The sequence below is a fragment of the Gavialis gangeticus genome, unplaced genomic scaffold (assembly GCF_001723915.1).
Source record: "Gavialis gangeticus isolate Ggan-Ray unplaced genomic scaffold, GavGan_comp1, whole genome shotgun sequence".
NCBI lineage: Eukaryota > Metazoa > Chordata > Crocodylia > Gavialidae > Gavialis > Gavialis gangeticus.
Genome location: NW_017728959.1, coordinates 1,477,445 through 1,493,525, shown reverse-complemented (window position 1 = coordinate 1,493,525; position 16,081 = coordinate 1,477,445). Strand labels below are relative to the sequence as shown.

The following is a 16,081-nucleotide window of genomic DNA, read 5'->3' as shown; positions in this document are numbered from 1 at the left end:
TAGGATGTAAGGGGAGGTCTAGTACGTGGTACAGATGTGACTTTCTATCTGCCCCGTCCCTGCAGTGTGACCCGGGCCAGGCCACCAAGTACCTCTACGAGCTGCTCTACAATGACCCCATCAAGATCATCCTGATGCCAGGCTGCAGCAGTGTCTCAACCCTGGTGGCAGAGGCTGCCCGTATGTGGAACCTCATCGTGGTGAGCTACTCTGCAGGCACTGGGTGCCGTGCCTGGACCTGGGCGAGGTGGAAGAGCAGGGGGGAGAGGGGCCAGCCTGTGTCTGTGGGGCATGGGGGGGAACGGGTGTGTGGAGAGGTCAGTGAGCACTGTGCTTTGGGGTGTCCTAGTTCAATGGGACGTGTTGAGGGCAAACAGCTGGGAGGACTGAGGCTGTGCATTGATGTGGCAGGTTGTAGGCAGGGTATGTATGTGGGCAAAGCTCAGGAGGCTTTGTGTCTGTGTCTGTGTGGGTGTGCAAAAGCTGATCTGTAGGGGTGGTAGGAGGTGGTTATGTGTGCTGGAATTTCAGCATGTGGTTGTACAGGGGATGCTATGTGTAGATTGGCATGTGCTTGTTTACAGGTGTGGATGCGTGTGTGCAGAGTGGCTGTGTGGTTGTGTAGTGGTGTGTGTAGGGTTTGGTACAGGAAGGTCGGTGTTTACGCTGGCACCTCTGTGTCAGGGTTAACAGATCTGAGCTGGTGCCTGCACTGGGTAGCGTTGGGCATTGGAGGGCGTGTGATGGGGGGAGGTTGAGTGGGGCAATAGGTGTGCAAGCTCATGTGAGCACTGGTGTGTGTTAGCATGTGTGTGATAAGTGCATGTGTAGGGGGTGAGCAGGCATCAGTTTTTGGAGGTGAGTGAGCAGGCATGCCTATGTGTGCAACTGGCAATGCACATGTGAGGAGGAGAGTTTGCATGTGATGCATGGTGAGTGTATGAGCAGGTGTGTTCATGTGTGATGGTGAGTGGGTGAGGGGACTTGTCTGTGCATCATACTGATGGCAGGTGTGCAAGTGGTGGTGCTGGCATGCTTTGAGGTGAGCAAGCTCGTCTGTGTGTACTATTGCTTGGGCATGCACGTGTGTTATGTGTGTTGGAGGATGTGCAGGCCAGGCTCACAAGAGCTGTGTTAGTGTGCAGTGGTGGTGTGCAAGTGTGTGATGACTATGCCATTATGTAGTGATGGGTGTTCAAGGGCTGCTTTATTGAGCAGGGGTTGGTGTGTGATGATTGTAACAATATGTGACAGGATGCCAGACCTCGTTGTGTGGGGATGAGTGTGCAAAGGCCTCAGTGAGTGTTTGTGAGTACATGTGAGGTCTGTGTTGGTGTATGGTGGTAAGTGTGTGAGGGCTGCACTGGAGTTTTGGCAAGTGCTTAAAGGCCATATAAGTGTTGGGGGTGTGAGTGTGAGCCAGTGCATGGTGGTGGGTAGGCAAGGGCTATGTCTGTGGGTGTATGAAGGCTGTGCTGGTGTGTGGCAATGAGTGTGCAATGCTTCTGTGTATGAGAGGACTGTGGTGGGCTGTGCTGGTGGTGCTAATGGGTGTATGAGGGCCATAGTGGTGATGCCAGCAGGTGTGCAAGGGCTGTGCTGGCCTGTGGTGGTGGGCTTGCTCACACGCTGTGTCCCTCTCCCTCAGCTCTCATACGGCTCCAGCTCACCGGCGCTCTCCAACCGCCAGCGCTTCCCCACCTTCTTCCGCACACACCCGTCGGCCACGCTGCACAACCCCACCCGTGTTCAGCTCTTCAAGAAGTGGGGCTGGACCAAGATCGCCACCATCCAGCAGACCACAGAGGTCTTCACCTCGGTATGGCTGTGGCCCCCCAGCCTCTGGCAGCTGCCCGGGCCCTCAACCACCCCCAACCCTAGAGTCAGCCCTGCTCAATGCTCCCTTGTCACTACTGCCCCTACCCAATGCCCTCATTTCACAGTGGCTCTCCCCAGTCCCTGAGCATGTAGCCACCTTCAGCAAGTGCCCCGACTCCTCAGCTTGGGCCTACAATCTCTGCCCAGGGCCACAACCCTGCCACAGCCCATGGCCCCAGCCCTGCAGCCTCCCTGTCCAGTTCCCTAAGTCCTTCCTATCCTCACACCATGCCTTGACCCTGAAGTCCTACAACAGCCTCTGTCCAGCTCCTGACCCCACATTCAGCTGCACCCAGCACCCAGGTCCTTCAGCCCCTATTGTGCAGTTCTCCAATCCTGTCTGGTGGCCCTGATGCTACCTATAGCCTCCTGCATTGACCCCCATCTTGCCTCCCTGATCCCTAGACCTCCTATAGTCCCCCCTAACCCAATGCCATGCTGCTTCCTGCCATCTCCCCATGCCCCACCACCACCCCATCCCTCCCTGCCCTTGCCCTTGCCCACACCCAGCCTCTTGGCCTCTCTAGATAACTCTGTGCTCTTTCTCTCCCTTGCCCCCCACACTCTTAACTGCCTGGTCCCTGCCTCTGCCTGCCCCATCTCACAGACCCTGGATGACCTGGACCAGCGGGTGAAGGAGGCTGGGCTTGAGATCACCTTCCGCCAGAGCTTCTTCTCTGACCCGACTTCTCCTGTCCGTAACCTCAAGGTGATTTCCCAGGGTGAGGTGGGAGCAGTGCGGGGACATGGGGGAACCTTCTCTGTCCCGATGCTCAATGCTAAGGCTAGTGCCATCCGGTGCTGGATGGGGGTTGGGACCCAGCTCCACTTCCTCTGCTTCCCATTCCCAGGCCTTGTCCCTGGGTAGGAGGCTGGGGTTCCGCCTGGTGACTTTGCTGCCCAACAGCCCTGCACTGAGACAGGTGCCTCATCCACCCTGAAGTCCGGTTGTCCCTCTGGTGTGCTTAGGAATCTCCCTCCCCAAGCCCCCATAAGCACAGGAGCCTTCCCAGGGAACCCACGGAGGCCGCGGGGTCCTGCGCTTGCCCAGTGTGAGGCACCAAGGTCAGAACTGGGCAGTGATGTTTTGAGGTCAGGGCGTGCCCAGCCGTCGGAGCGGCAGGCTCCTGCGGGAAGAAGCCAGCCTCTGCAGAGCTTCTGCCAGGTCCTGGCTGGAATCCGCGGTCACCAGCACTGCCAGCGGCCCGGTGGCTGGGGCACTCAGGGTGGCACGTGGCTCAAACCCCACCTCTGCTTGAGGCAAACCGGGGCGTGAAGCCACATCTCACATCACAGTAACTTTGCAGGAGTCAGCCTTGCCTTAGCCTGAGTGGAGCAGCTTCACTGAGAAACTGCTTTTCAAGCCTTGGGGCTGACCCAGAGTCGAGTCCCTGGTCTCGGTGCGGGTAGGAAGGGTTTGATCTGGGCTCTGCTGCATGCCAAGGCAAGTGCTGTCACCACGAGGCTGTTGTTTGTTTTCCCCCCAAGGTGCCCCCCACATCCTAGATCTGGCAGGACCCACATGCTCCCCCCATAACCCATTCCAGCAACCCAGACATGGTCCCTGCTGTATTGGGTCCTCCCCACTCAGTGCCCCCTGGGTGGGTCACAGCCTTGTGTGGGGTGGGAGTGACGCATGCTTGTGGAGGCAGAGATATGCAAAGCATCCTCTGAGTAGGTTGGCGAGTGCTGGGGATGGAGACCTGGACCCTCCTAATGGTTGTGGGAGGGGAAATGGGGGACAAGTGGCGAGGGGTGGGTGCCTCTCCAAATGTTTCCCCTGCCTAACTCACCAATTGTGCCCCTGCGGCTGTCTCCCACAGCGCCAGGACGCCCGCATCATTGTGGGGCTCTTCTATGAGACTGAGGCACGCAAGGTCTTCTGCGAGGTAAGAGCCGGGGAGGGGGCTGGGCTCAGCACTGGGGCAGCTGGGGCCAAGCTACCTGCTTAGTACAGGAGGAGCAGGGAGGGCTGCTGTGCTCACAGATGCTGGCATCTGAGCCACAGCCCACATGGCCACACCTGCATCCAGGATCCGGCCACGCTGCCCTCTGACACGTGCTGCATCCAGAATCTGGCCCGCTGCCTGAGGACCGGACGGCTGTGTTTCCTGTGTGCTTTGCACCACCAAGTCTAATCAGAGCCAGGTCCTGCCCCTGGCCTGGGGGGTCTCTAGGCATATTCTTTGGGGAAAATCCTGTGTGGCATCCCCTTCTGAGGGCTGGAGCCCACAGTCCCACAGTGTGTCCCTTGGGCGTGGCGGTGACCTTTCCTGCTTTCCCGCTGGCCATCTCCCCAGAAACTGACCCAGAGAGAGGGGGAGCCTGCTGGATTCGTGTAACCCTTCAGCAGCCAGGAGTGAGCACAGGACACACACACGCATGTGTACACACACACGCACACACACACGTGCGTACGCGCACACACATCCAGGCTTTCCCCGGGGGCTCTGAATACAGCATTGCCCCACACTCAAGAGGTGTAGAGTACAAGGGAGTATAGGGTCTTTAGCAGCCCATGCCACTCCTGCACACAGTGCCCCTTCCCCTTCTCTTGGGCATCTGGGGAGGGAGAGGGACTTGTCCTCATCCCTGTTTAAACAGGGAACTCAGTGACCTTGAAGATGGTTGCTGGCCTGGCACAGGCCTGTAGCTAATCTGGGCCTTCAATGCTGCAATGTGTCCCTTGGTTCCCTGCTCCAGCGCAGCCCTCCCTCTGCAAGTCTTCTCCCTCCCCCATCTTGTTCTTTCTGTGAATCCTTTTTTAAACCCTTCCTCTGTTGCCTGGTTTCATTGTTCAGCCCTCAGTAACTTTCCACTGCTCCCAACCGTCCCCTGCCAGAGGCGGCTGGAGCAAACAGTTCTTTTGCCTTTTGTGTGGCACCCCCGCTGCCTTGCCTGGGTCGACCTGTTTGGTGAGCCCCGCTAATCCGCTGCCCCTGCACACACACATGCACACATACACACACACCATGCACCAGGCCATCAACGGCCTAGTTTTCACTCCCAGGGAGCGTTTCTGGAGCACAGTTAACCCTTCGGGGCCTGGTAACAAGCAGTGCAGGATTAGACAGGTAAACTGAGTCGTGTCCCAGCAAGGAGAGCCTGGAGCTGGACCTTCTCTCACATACCCCCCGGGAGCCCTTCTACCCTGCTTGTAGCCAGAGCAGCGGCTATCAAAGCTCGCCAATACCTCATACGTTCAGCAGACAGGGCCAGAGGGCACCATGGGGCAGTGTTCATGGGTCCCTTTTGGCTCCTATCACCATGATAGTTGCATGGGTATCTACATGGTGGGGTGCGGGGGCTGTAGAGCAATCTCAGCACAACAGGGATCTGGGACCAGTCTACATCATATCCAGTTTCCTGGACCCTTGTGCCTGCCCTGTAGAGCCCGTGCCAGGAGAGGGCCCCAAACAGCCTGACCTCCAACATGGTACTTAGCTCCCTGCCCCAATGTCAGCCTGTGTTTGCCAGATACTTGCATAGAGACACACACACCACAGCACACAAGCTGCCACTATGGCAAGACGCTCCACATCCAGGCACATCCTCTCACCCACAGCTACCCCAATGTCCATGCGCAATACAGCACAGCACCCCCACTCCACACTGCAGGTTGCAGAGACCATGGCACACATGGCAGCAGAAGCACCACCACATGCCCTCCATCCGCTCCACATGCTCCACATCCTCCATGTGGGAAACAATCACATGAACACCAGTATGCACAGCCACCCACTCACCAAACCAAACGCACAGACACAACAACTCAAACATAACACACATATATCACAACATCCACACAAGTGGCCCCCACATCTACCCCACAGCATATATACACCAGCCCCGTTGCACTGCACTACAGCAGGCTGTCATCAGAGCACAAACATCACAACATGTTCCCTATCCCCTCTACACCCACTATAGCATCCATACAAGACCCCTTCATGCAAACACCACAGCATGCACACACACACTCCCGTCTCACCAAACACATGCACAACCTCCACGTGCATGACATGACGCATGCACATTAGCCCCCCACAATGCACCACAACACTCAGTCATTGCAACATAGGCATCACAACACGCTCCCCATCCCCTCTAAATACCACCAGACTCACATGCCACCCTTCTACACATACACCTTCCCCCAGACCCACACACCAGCACATACAAAACAATGCATACTAGGACGCCGCGGTGTTTGGGAGGATGGAATGGTTTGAGTGCAGATAAATGATTGAATGGAGCTTGTACTTGGACGGGTGAATGGATGGGTGCTTATGGGGAGGGACGTGTGAGTTCAGTGGGTGACAGTCCCCTGCCCTCCCCCTCTCACAGGTTTACAAGGAGAAGCTGTACGGGAAGAAGTATGTGTGGTTCCTGATTGGCTGGTACGCTGATAACTGGTTTCGCATCAAGGATCCTGCCATTAACTGCACCGTGGCTGAGATGACAGAAGCCGTGGAGGGGCATGTCACCACCGAGATTGTCATGCTGAACCCTGAAAACACCCGCAGCATATCCAACATGGTATGGAGGGGTGGGGTGGGGAGACCAGGATGGGGGCTCTGAATCTGAGGGGTGGCTGGGCAGTTGTCCCCAGGATGAACGGGAGACCAAGGTGGAGCCGTATGTCCCCCTCACTGCCCTTATTCTGACCTCCCCTCCCCTGCTGTGTGCAGACATCACAGGAGTTTATTGAAAAGCTGCAGAAACGCCTAGGCAAGAACCCAGAGGAGACAGGGGGCTTCCAGGAGGCACCCCTGGCCTACGATGCCATCTGGGCCCTGGCCCTGGCGCTCAACAAGACCTCGGCTGAGCTGGTGAAGAAGGGACTGCGGCTGGAGGACTTCAACTACAACAACAAGAACATCACCGATGAGATCTACCGTGCCCTCAACTCCTCTGCTTTTGAGGGCGTCTCTGTGAGTTACCCCCAGGCCCCTCTGCCCCTAACAAGACCTACTACATCTTCAACCTCTCCATCTTTGAAGCCATTTCTGTAAGATGCCCCCAGACCCTTCTGCCCCCACCCCTCTGTACATCCAACCCATGCAATCCCCCAATCCTCCAGCGCCCCATCTCTTCTGGTGTCCCCCTAAGTGCTCATCTCACTCCCCTGGCTTCCCCAGGTCCCCAGATAGCATCTCCTCTCTGGCCTCCCCAGGCCCTCCAATATGGTCTCCTGGTGCAGCCAGTATGGCCAGTCTTTGCCCAGACACTGGTAGAGCAGGGCCATGGTGCCCTCTCCTGGGTGCTGTGCACAGTGACCTCCGTCCTCCTGCTGAGCCAGCAGTGGGGCCCTTTCAGCCCGGTGGATGTCGTCAGGTGCTCTGGGGTGATGTCCTGTCGGTGTCTCCCCCACACAGGGCCATGTCGTGTTTGATGCCAGTGGCTCTCGTATGGCCTGGACCCTCATCGAACAGCTGCAGGGTGAGTGACAGCTTTCCCCTTGCTGCTCACAGTGCACAGTGGCATAACACCCCATCTACAGTGCAAGTGTGCCTCACCCATCATATTGCAACCCCCCCACCACACCACAAAACAATCCACAGACACCATATAACTTCCAACCACTGTGCAACCCACCTACCACCACACACCAACCCTCCTATGCCACAGCAGTCCTTCACCACAACCACAAAACACTATGCACAGCACAGGCTCCCACTGCCACATAATAACCTCCCTATACCACACAACTCTGAACATTAATACAACAACCCCTCCCACCACTATACATATCAGCACACCCCCATGCCCACCACATACCATTCAAGAACACTCTCATACCACGACATACCAACACCACACAATCCCATACATACCAGATAACCCCAGGTATATAATATAGTGGAACTCATGGACTACACAACCCCCTCCCCTATAAAAAATGCCACCACCCCAGAACACAACCATCTTACCACCACACAACAACAGACCACCATTATCACCACACACACAGCAGAGCAATCAAAAACAGTATAGCTGTCCTCACCTCAAAGCAATCCAGCTATGCAACACCATAAAATACCACAACATCCCTACCCCACAACTCAGCATGTGACAAAACCATACACTTCCAGCCTGCGTACAACAACTTCCACAACACAGAGCATCACCCCAAGCACACAACCACCCTGCACCTCCAGCCAAGGTGTAAGTGAGACCCTGCTGGTACAGGAGCCCCCATCACTACACACGCATCAGTGCACGACAAGCCCACTATGAAGATAACCATTCACCTGGATTTCTTCTCTCTCCCCTGCACCTCCTGCCAAAACTAATTCACTTGGATCTATACACTCCCAGTGGTCTCTCCACAGGCACACACAACCACACACGCCTACATAGGCAAGCTTTACAAATAGATAATGCACGTGTTTCCCCTACACTATGGGGGATTCTATGCAAGATTCCTATGTACACCTCTCCATCATATGCCATCCTCCCTCCCCCCCTTTAGAGCTGCTCCCAGTGCTCCCACCCAGCCCCTGCCATGGGCGACTGTACTGCATGGCTGTAGCTCATCCCCCACCAGTGTTTGACCCATCCCTTTCTCCTGGCAGGCGGTGTCTACAAGAAGATTGGTTACTATGACAGCACCAAGGACAACCTGTCCTGGTACAACAACGATAAGTGGATTGGTGAGCTGGGGACCACCCACCTCTGGGGATTCTGGGAATTGCCCACCATAGGCTAGGAGCATGGCCAAGTTAGGTGGAGTTTCAGACATGCTGGAGATTAGGGCTAAGATCCAGCCTGACCTCAATAAACTGGAGAGATGCTCCAAAATCAATCAGATGAAATACAATGCCTTGCACTTAGAACGGAATAATTTCATGCATAAATGCAGATTGGAGAATGACTGGCGGCGCTGCAGTACTGCAGAGGAGGACTGGGGGTTACCTTGGACCACAAGTTGAATGTGAATCAACAGTGTGCTCTTGTTACAAACAAAACCCAAAAGCATTCTGGGTCGTATTAACAGTAGCATCTCTTGCAAATCAGACAGTGATTCTTCTGCTCTGTTCAGCTTTGTTGAGGCCTCACCTGGAGTACTCTGTCCAGTTTTGGGCCCTAGGCTTCAAAAAGGATAATGACAGATTGGAAATGGTCCAGCACAGAGCAACAAAAATGATTAGAGGCCTGGGAGGCAAGACTTGCAAAGAAAGGCTGAAAGAATGAGGGTTATTTAGTCTGGAGAAGAGAAGACTGATGGGAGGATTTGATAAGAGTCTTCAAATACCTGAAGGGTGATTATAAAGAGGACAGAAATAGACTTTTCCCTGTGGCTATAGGGGACAGACTAGGAGCAATATCTTCAAATGGCAGCAAAGGAAATTTAGGTTGGAGATTAGGAAGAGCTTTCTGAGTAAAAGGGTGCTCAAGCATTGCAACAGGCTGCCTAGAGAAGTTGTGGATTCTCCATCCCTGGAAATTGTTAAGAGCTGTTTGGACAGACAGTTGGCTGGGATGGTTTAGTCAGGGATGGTCCTGCTTGGAGCAGGGGGCTGCACTAGATGACTTCTGAGGTCTCTCCCAACCCTTCTTTCCTATAATCCTGTGATCCTCTGTGGCTCAGCAGTCAGGGGCCTAGAAGCCTGTGGGGTCTCGGGGGTAAAAATGGGTCCTGGAGGGGCATAGGTGGCCTAGGAGGGTGCACATGGCCCTAGGGCCTTGGGGGAGCCTGTGGGAGTGTGGAAGTTCCTACAGCATGCAGTGGCTCCAGTGGGCTTGGTGGCAGCACGAGTGCATGTAGGTCCCATGGTATAGACCTAGGTTAGCAGGGGCATGCAGGATGATACTGGGGACACATGTAGCTTGAGGAGTTCACTGGTGCAGGTTTGAGGGGGGTTCTGGGGGAACCTGCAGGGCATAGCGGGGGGGTGAGAGATATGTGGGAAGCCACCAGGGGTACTCATGTGAGTCTGGAGGGTGTTCATAGATTCACAGATGTAGGGTCGGAAGGGACCTAAGTAGATCTTCAAATCCGATCCCCTGCCCTGGGCAGGAGAGAATACTGGGCTCAGATGACCCCGGTGAGGTAATTATCAAACCTCCTCTTAAAGACCCCCAGGGTAGGAGCCAGCACCACTTCCCTAGGAAGTTGGTTCCAGATCCTGGCTGCCCTGACCGTGAAGTAGCGCCTCCTGATGTCTAGCCTGAATCTACTCTCAAACAACTTGTGGCTGTTATTCCTTGTTACTCTGGGAGGTGCTCAGGGGAACAGGGTCTCTCCCATTCCTTGCTGGTCCCCCCGGTAAGTTTGTAGATGGCCATCAGGTCCTCTCTCAGCCTTCTCTTGTGGAGGCTGAACAGGTTCAGGTCCCGTAGCTTCTCCTCGTAGGGCCTGCCCTGCTGCCCCCTGATCATGCGGGTGGCCTCCTCTGGACCCTCTCCATGTTGTCCACATCCTTCCTGAAGTGTGGCGCCCAGAACTGGACGCAGTACTCCATCTGCGGCCTGAGCAGTGCTGCATAGAGTGGGAGTATCACCTCCTTGGCCCTGCTTGTGATGCATCTGTGGGTGCATGAGAAGGTATGGTTAGCCTTACTGACTGCATCCTCACATTGGCGGCCCATGTTCATTTTGGAATCGATAATGACTCCAAGATCTCTTTCTGCCTCTGTGCTTTCGAGAAGGGAGTTCCCCAGCCTGTAGGTATGCTGCTGGTTCTTACTGCCCAAGTGTAGCACCCTGCACTTGTCAGGACTGAATCCCATCCTATTCTCATTCGCCCACCCCTGTAACCTGTCCAGGTCAAGCTGTATACTGTCCCTCCCTTTTAGCGTGCCCACCTCGCCCCAAATCTTGGTGTCGTCAGCAAATCTGAACAGGCTGCTTTTTACCCCCTTGTCCAAGTTGCTAATAAAGAAATTGAACAGTGTGGACCTGAGGACCGAGCCCTGGGGGACTCCACTGCCCACTTCCCTCCAGGTTGAATATGATCCATCCACCACCACCCTCTGGGTGCGGCCCCTCAGCCAATTTGCAACTCATCTGACTGTGTAGGCATCAATGCCACAGTCACCTAGCTTTTTGATGAGAATGGGGTAGGAGACAGTGTCAAAGGCCTTCCTGAAGTCCAGAACGACTACATCCACCACGACACCTGCATCCAATGATTTTGTGACCTGATCGTAGAAGGCAATCAGGTTGGTCTGACAGGACCTGCCCCTAATGAACCCATCCATGCTCATTGCTCCTGAGCATCATCCCCCCGCTAATCCTTCCCAGAAATGCTCCTGGATAATCTTCTCAAAGTGTTGCAGGAGCCGTAGGGGGTCAAGGAGACATGGGTGAGGGCCAGAGGGATGCAGAGGTCTTTGTGGGATCAGGGGGACATGGGAGTCTCAGAGGGCATGCTTGGGTCATACATTAGTGTCAGGGATATGGGGGTCCCAGGGGACACCAGGGTCCCCGGTGCTGGGGTGCATGCAGGGTGCTGCCTGTTGAGGCTGGGAGCATGACCCCCAGCCTGATGCAGGACCTGGTCTGCTACTTGGGGCTTCTCTTACTGCTCTGTGCAGGATGAGGGGTCTCTGGGTGCTGCCCCTGGGTGACTCTGCTGTCTGTCCTGTAGGAGGTGCCCCCCCAGCTGACTACACCAAGGTCATCACAACCTTTCGCTTCCTGTCGCAGAAGCTCTTCATCTCGGTGTCGGTGCTGGCCAGCCTGGGCATCCTGCTGGCCATCATCTGCCTGGCCTTCAATATCTACAATGGGCATGTCCGGTCAGTGACACCCCAGTGACCAGTGTGGCCCCCTCCATGCTCCAGGCCCCCTCCATGCTCAGCACAGACCCCTACATCCTACACCTGATCCCATAGCTACCTCTCCCCAGTCAGTACAGCCCCCCATGCCCTGCCCAGCACAGTTCCCCATGCCCACTGTAGCCACTGTGCAGTGGTGTGACAAGCTGAGCTCGTGCCCATGGCAAGCCCTGTGGGAGAGCAGGGTGCGTGGGGGTTTACAGGTTGCAAGAGTGGGGCCTGGGGGTATCAGCCTTGCCCACCAGGAGCTCCTGAACAGTCCCGGCAGAGCTGCTGTCTGTGCTCTCTGCCTGCCCTGGCTCTGCTTCTTTTAAAGCAACAGCAGCCGGGAACTGTTTTGAAGCATGGCAACGCTGTTGAGACTGAGGGGGTGAGGGGTGATTCTGGCCCCCCTCCTAACTTGGCACCCAGGGCAGGTGACTGTCTTACCCAGCCCTAGTTATGTTGCTGCCCTTACATGCACCGTATGTTCAGTGACTCCCCACTCGGCCCCATGCTCACCCTCAAACATCCAGTAGATCCCCGTGGTCTGCATGTTCACCCCACAGCCCCAAGTGGCCAGTACATCCCCTGTTACAGTGAACACGTGTGTCCCCACAGCCAGACACAGGCAGTTATTGTCCCTCCTTTGGGACAGCCTGTGCCTCACAATGGGGCTATCTGGTCAGTGTCCCCCCTTACCACCCCAAGGCCCATCCTATCCTGCCCCAGAGGAGAGACATCCCTAGTGGGGGTAGGTGTGTGCCAGCAGGCCTGGGGCAGGGTTAGGAGGACTTCAGTTGTGCCTGTAGGACCGGGAGGGCAGTGACATGTAGGTCCGGGGTCTGGGGTAGGAGGCTGGGGGTTGGAAAGGTGGCACCTGGGGCTGTGAGATGATCAGGGCTGGGGTGATAGGATGATCTCTGGGGTGCATGTGGGTGAAGGGGACAGGTAGGACTGATACCTGGGGTGTCTGGGGGTTCAGAGGAGTGGGAGCTAGAGGGCTGGTCTTAGGGACCCCCAGGTGATGCCTGGTGTCCCACCGCACAGGTACATCCAGAACTCTCAGCCCTACCTGAACAACATGACGGCTGTGGGCTGTACACTGGCACTGGCTGCTGTCTTCCCCCTTGGCCTGGACGGCTACCACATCGGACCTGGGCTCTTCCCCTTTGTCTGCCAGGTAGGTACAGCATGGCCCAGGATTGGGGCTGGGACAGGGTGCCAGCAGAGAGAAGGCAAGGCAGGGGACACAGGGATGAATCAGGCACGGGGTCCTAGCAAGAGGGGCTCTCATGGGATAGGCAGAGAGCAATGCTAGAAATGGGGCACAGCCGTGGGGCCTCTCCTGGGGGCAGGGCTGTGAGGGGTGGAGAGTCATACTGGGGGCTCTCTCCTGGGGTAGCAGAGGGCAAAGGCAGAGCTTTGAGGGGTGGGGGGCCCTGCCAGCCATGCCCTCAGGCTGTTGTCTGTGTTCCCTCCCAGGCACGGCTGTGGCTGCTGGGGCTGGGTTTCAGCCTGGGCTACGGCAGCATGTTCACAAAGATCTGGTGGGTCCACACCGTCTTCACCAAGAAGGAAGAGAAGAAAGAGCGACGCAAGGTGAGGGGTGCACTGCTCTGGGCTGCTGGGTGGTGGGAAGTGGGGCGGTGAGCTTCAAGGCAGGGAGGGGGCTGTGGCTCGCTCAGCAGCCAGCGCTCACCTCAACTCCCCCTGTTGGTCTTGGGAGCTCTGTGCTGTAGGGAACGGGACGGGGGCTCCTCAGGGCCTCTGTGCTGCCACACTCTATCTTTGCCACCCATGCAGACCCTTGAGCCCTGGAAGCTGTACGCCACAGTAGGGTTGCTGGTCGGGCTAGACGTCGTCACGCTGGCCATCTGGCAGATTGTGGATCCGCTCCACCGCACTATTGAGGTGAAGACCTGTCAGGGCACCGTGGGGGGCAAGTTCGCAGCCCACTGTTCTGTGGAGGAGTGCATGGTACCTGGGGGTCCAACTGAGGCACTGCTGTAGGGAAACTTGCAGCACGTGATTCCTGCCTCTGCCTCTTGGGGTCACCCTCATGCAATTTGTCTCTGAAGGAATTCACCAAAGAGGACCCTAAAACGGACATTGACGTTTCGATCCTGCCCCAGCTGGAGCACTGCAGCTCCACCAAGATGAACACCTGGCTCGGTGGGTAGGGGGGTCTCCATGCAGAAGTGCCATAAGGCATGGGGGCTGATGGAGGGGTCAGGGTGCTCGTAGGTGGGCAGAGCAGGGACCAAGCAGGGAACAGGCAGTGTCTGAGTGGGACAGGGTGAGGTGAGTGAGCAGTATCTGGATGGTGGAGTATGGGGGGTGGAGGTGGGGGTGGGGATGGGCAGTGCTTGGCTTGGGGGAGAAGGAAAGGGACAATGTTGAGTGTTTGGGGGAGTGTTAGGAGTCTTCCCTTTCCTCCCCAGCCCTCTCCATCCTCTCACGCCTTTCCTGCCCCGGCTGTCTGACTCCTCACTCTCCCTGCTTGCCGTCTGCTCCTGCCCCTCCCCCAGTTGCCTCCCCTCAGCCTTACCATTCCCTGCTCTTCCCCTGAAGGCATCTTCTATGGCTACAAGGGGTTGCTGCTGCTGCTGGGCATCTTCCTGGCCTATGAGACTAAGAGTGTCTCTACAGAGAAGATCAATGACCATAGGGCTGTGGGCATGGCCATCTACAACGTGGCAGTGAGTACACCCCAGCACACTCGACATCCCCTGTGCCTGTCACCAGGCCGTGGGCATGGCAGTGAGTATTCCCCACTGCTGCAGCACCTATAGCACCACCACTCGCCCAGGGTACTCCCCTAGCCCCCTTTTCATCTATGCTGGATTGGGGGGCATTTGTTTCTTGACTGTGTTCAAGGGAGCAGGTCCATCTGCCTCCCTGCTCTCCCACATGGTGACCCCCTTGCTCTGGCCTGGCCACAGGTGCTGTGTCTGATCACTGCCCCTGTCACCATGATCCTGAACAGCCAGCAGGACGCTGCCTTCGCCTTCGCCTCGCTGGCCGTCGTCTTCTCCTCCTACATCACCCTGGTGGTCCTCTTCGTGCCCAAGGTATGGGACAAGCTGGCCCCGGCCCAGCCCCTGCAGAGGGGTGTCCTGGTGCTGTGGGAAGGGCTACAGGGTTTTCTGGCTGTCAGCACAAGGAAGGGCCAGTGCCTCCGGGGTCTCAGTTCTGGGGCAGTTGCCTGTGGAGTGGTAGCTGGAGGGGGTCAGTGGAGATCTAAGGCTTGCTCTGCTGGGGGTGAGACAATGAAGTGGTCTCTGGCTGAATCCAGAGGAAGTGAAGGGCATAGTCAGGTCCGGGAGTCTTTACTCCAGATGTAGCACTGGGAGATAGTATTAGACAGTTGGAGATGCCTCCTTCCAGTGAAGTCTTGGCGTATAGTCTCTGAAAGTTGGCTGGCATGTAGCTGGGGGATTCTGCTGCAGGTGTGGTGCTTGGGTGTTTCCTCAGACAGTGGAAACAGCTGAGAGCTGTGTTCTCAGTATAGCTTTGGGTTGGTTGCTGACAGCTCACAGAGGGTAAGTGAAGGGTAACACTGGGTGTAACATGGGGATGTTACCTAACAGATTATAGGGTGTATTTGGGGCCTCTTGTGGGTAGCATTGGCATTGGGGGGTTGTTCTCTGAATAGATTATTGGTGTGTTCTCTTTATAGTAAAGAGTGTTCTGACAGCTGGGGGTGTTCACTGGGGTCTCTGCTCTTGGTGTACAGTCAGTATGTTGTCTCTGACTTTGCAGGGGTGTGGTTAGGGGAGGTCTATGCTCTGGATGTAGCCACAGTGAGAAGGTTGTTCAGGTCTGTGGTTTGGGTGTCACATTACCATGGAATCATAGAGCAGTTTCAATACTGACAAGTGCGGGGTGCTGCACTTGGGCAATGGGAACTAGCAGCACATGTATAAGATGGGAAACTCCCTTCTTGAGAGCATGGAGGCAGAAAGAGATCTTGGAGTCATTATTGACTCCAAGATGAACATGGGCTGCCAATGTGAGGTCATGGTCAGTAGGGCTAACCGTACCTTGTCCTGCACCCACAGATGCATCTCGAGCAGGTCCAGGGAGGTGATCCTCCCCCTCTATGTGGCACTGGTCAGGCTGCAGCTGGAGTATTGCATCCAGTTCTGGGTGCCGCACTTCAGGAGGGATGTGGACAGCATTGAGAGGGTCCAGAGGAGGCCACTTTCTTGATCGGGGGCAGCAGCGCAGGACCTACGAGGAGAGGCTACGGGACCTGAACCTGTTCAGCCTCCACAAGAGAAGGCTGAGGGGGGACCTGGTGACCATCTATAAATTCACTAGAGGGGACCAGCAGGGTTTGGGAGAGACCTTGTTCCTCCTAGCACCCCCTGGGTAACAAGCAATAACAGCCACAAGTTGTTGGAGAGGAGGTTTAGACTAGACATTAGAAGGCG

General features: G+C 56.2%; 1 protein-coding gene across 1 annotated transcript in view; it reads left to right on the top strand.

The window, feature by feature from the left end:
* The window catches only part of GABBR1 (gamma-aminobutyric acid type B receptor subunit 1), a 37,622-nt gene that overhangs the window by 13,954 nt on the left and 7,587 nt on the right, over positions 1-16,081 (top strand). The window contains exons 7-20 of the mRNA XM_019508340.1: positions 1,649-1,819; positions 2,486-2,587; positions 3,702-3,767; positions 6,226-6,417; positions 6,570-6,812; positions 7,257-7,320; positions 8,457-8,534; positions 11,474-11,624; positions 12,693-12,825; positions 13,128-13,244; positions 13,449-13,556; positions 13,724-13,817; positions 14,217-14,344; positions 14,588-14,716. Of these exons, the coding sequence (XP_019363885.1) occupies positions 1,649-1,819; positions 2,486-2,587; positions 3,702-3,767; positions 6,226-6,417; positions 6,570-6,812; positions 7,257-7,320; positions 8,457-8,534; positions 11,474-11,624; positions 12,693-12,825; positions 13,128-13,244; positions 13,449-13,556; positions 13,724-13,817; positions 14,217-14,344; positions 14,588-14,716 (1,776 nt within the window). The remainder of the gene's footprint in view (positions 1-1,648; positions 1,820-2,485; positions 2,588-3,701; positions 3,768-6,225; positions 6,418-6,569; positions 6,813-7,256; positions 7,321-8,456; positions 8,535-11,473; positions 11,625-12,692; positions 12,826-13,127; positions 13,245-13,448; positions 13,557-13,723; positions 13,818-14,216; positions 14,345-14,587; positions 14,717-16,081) is intronic.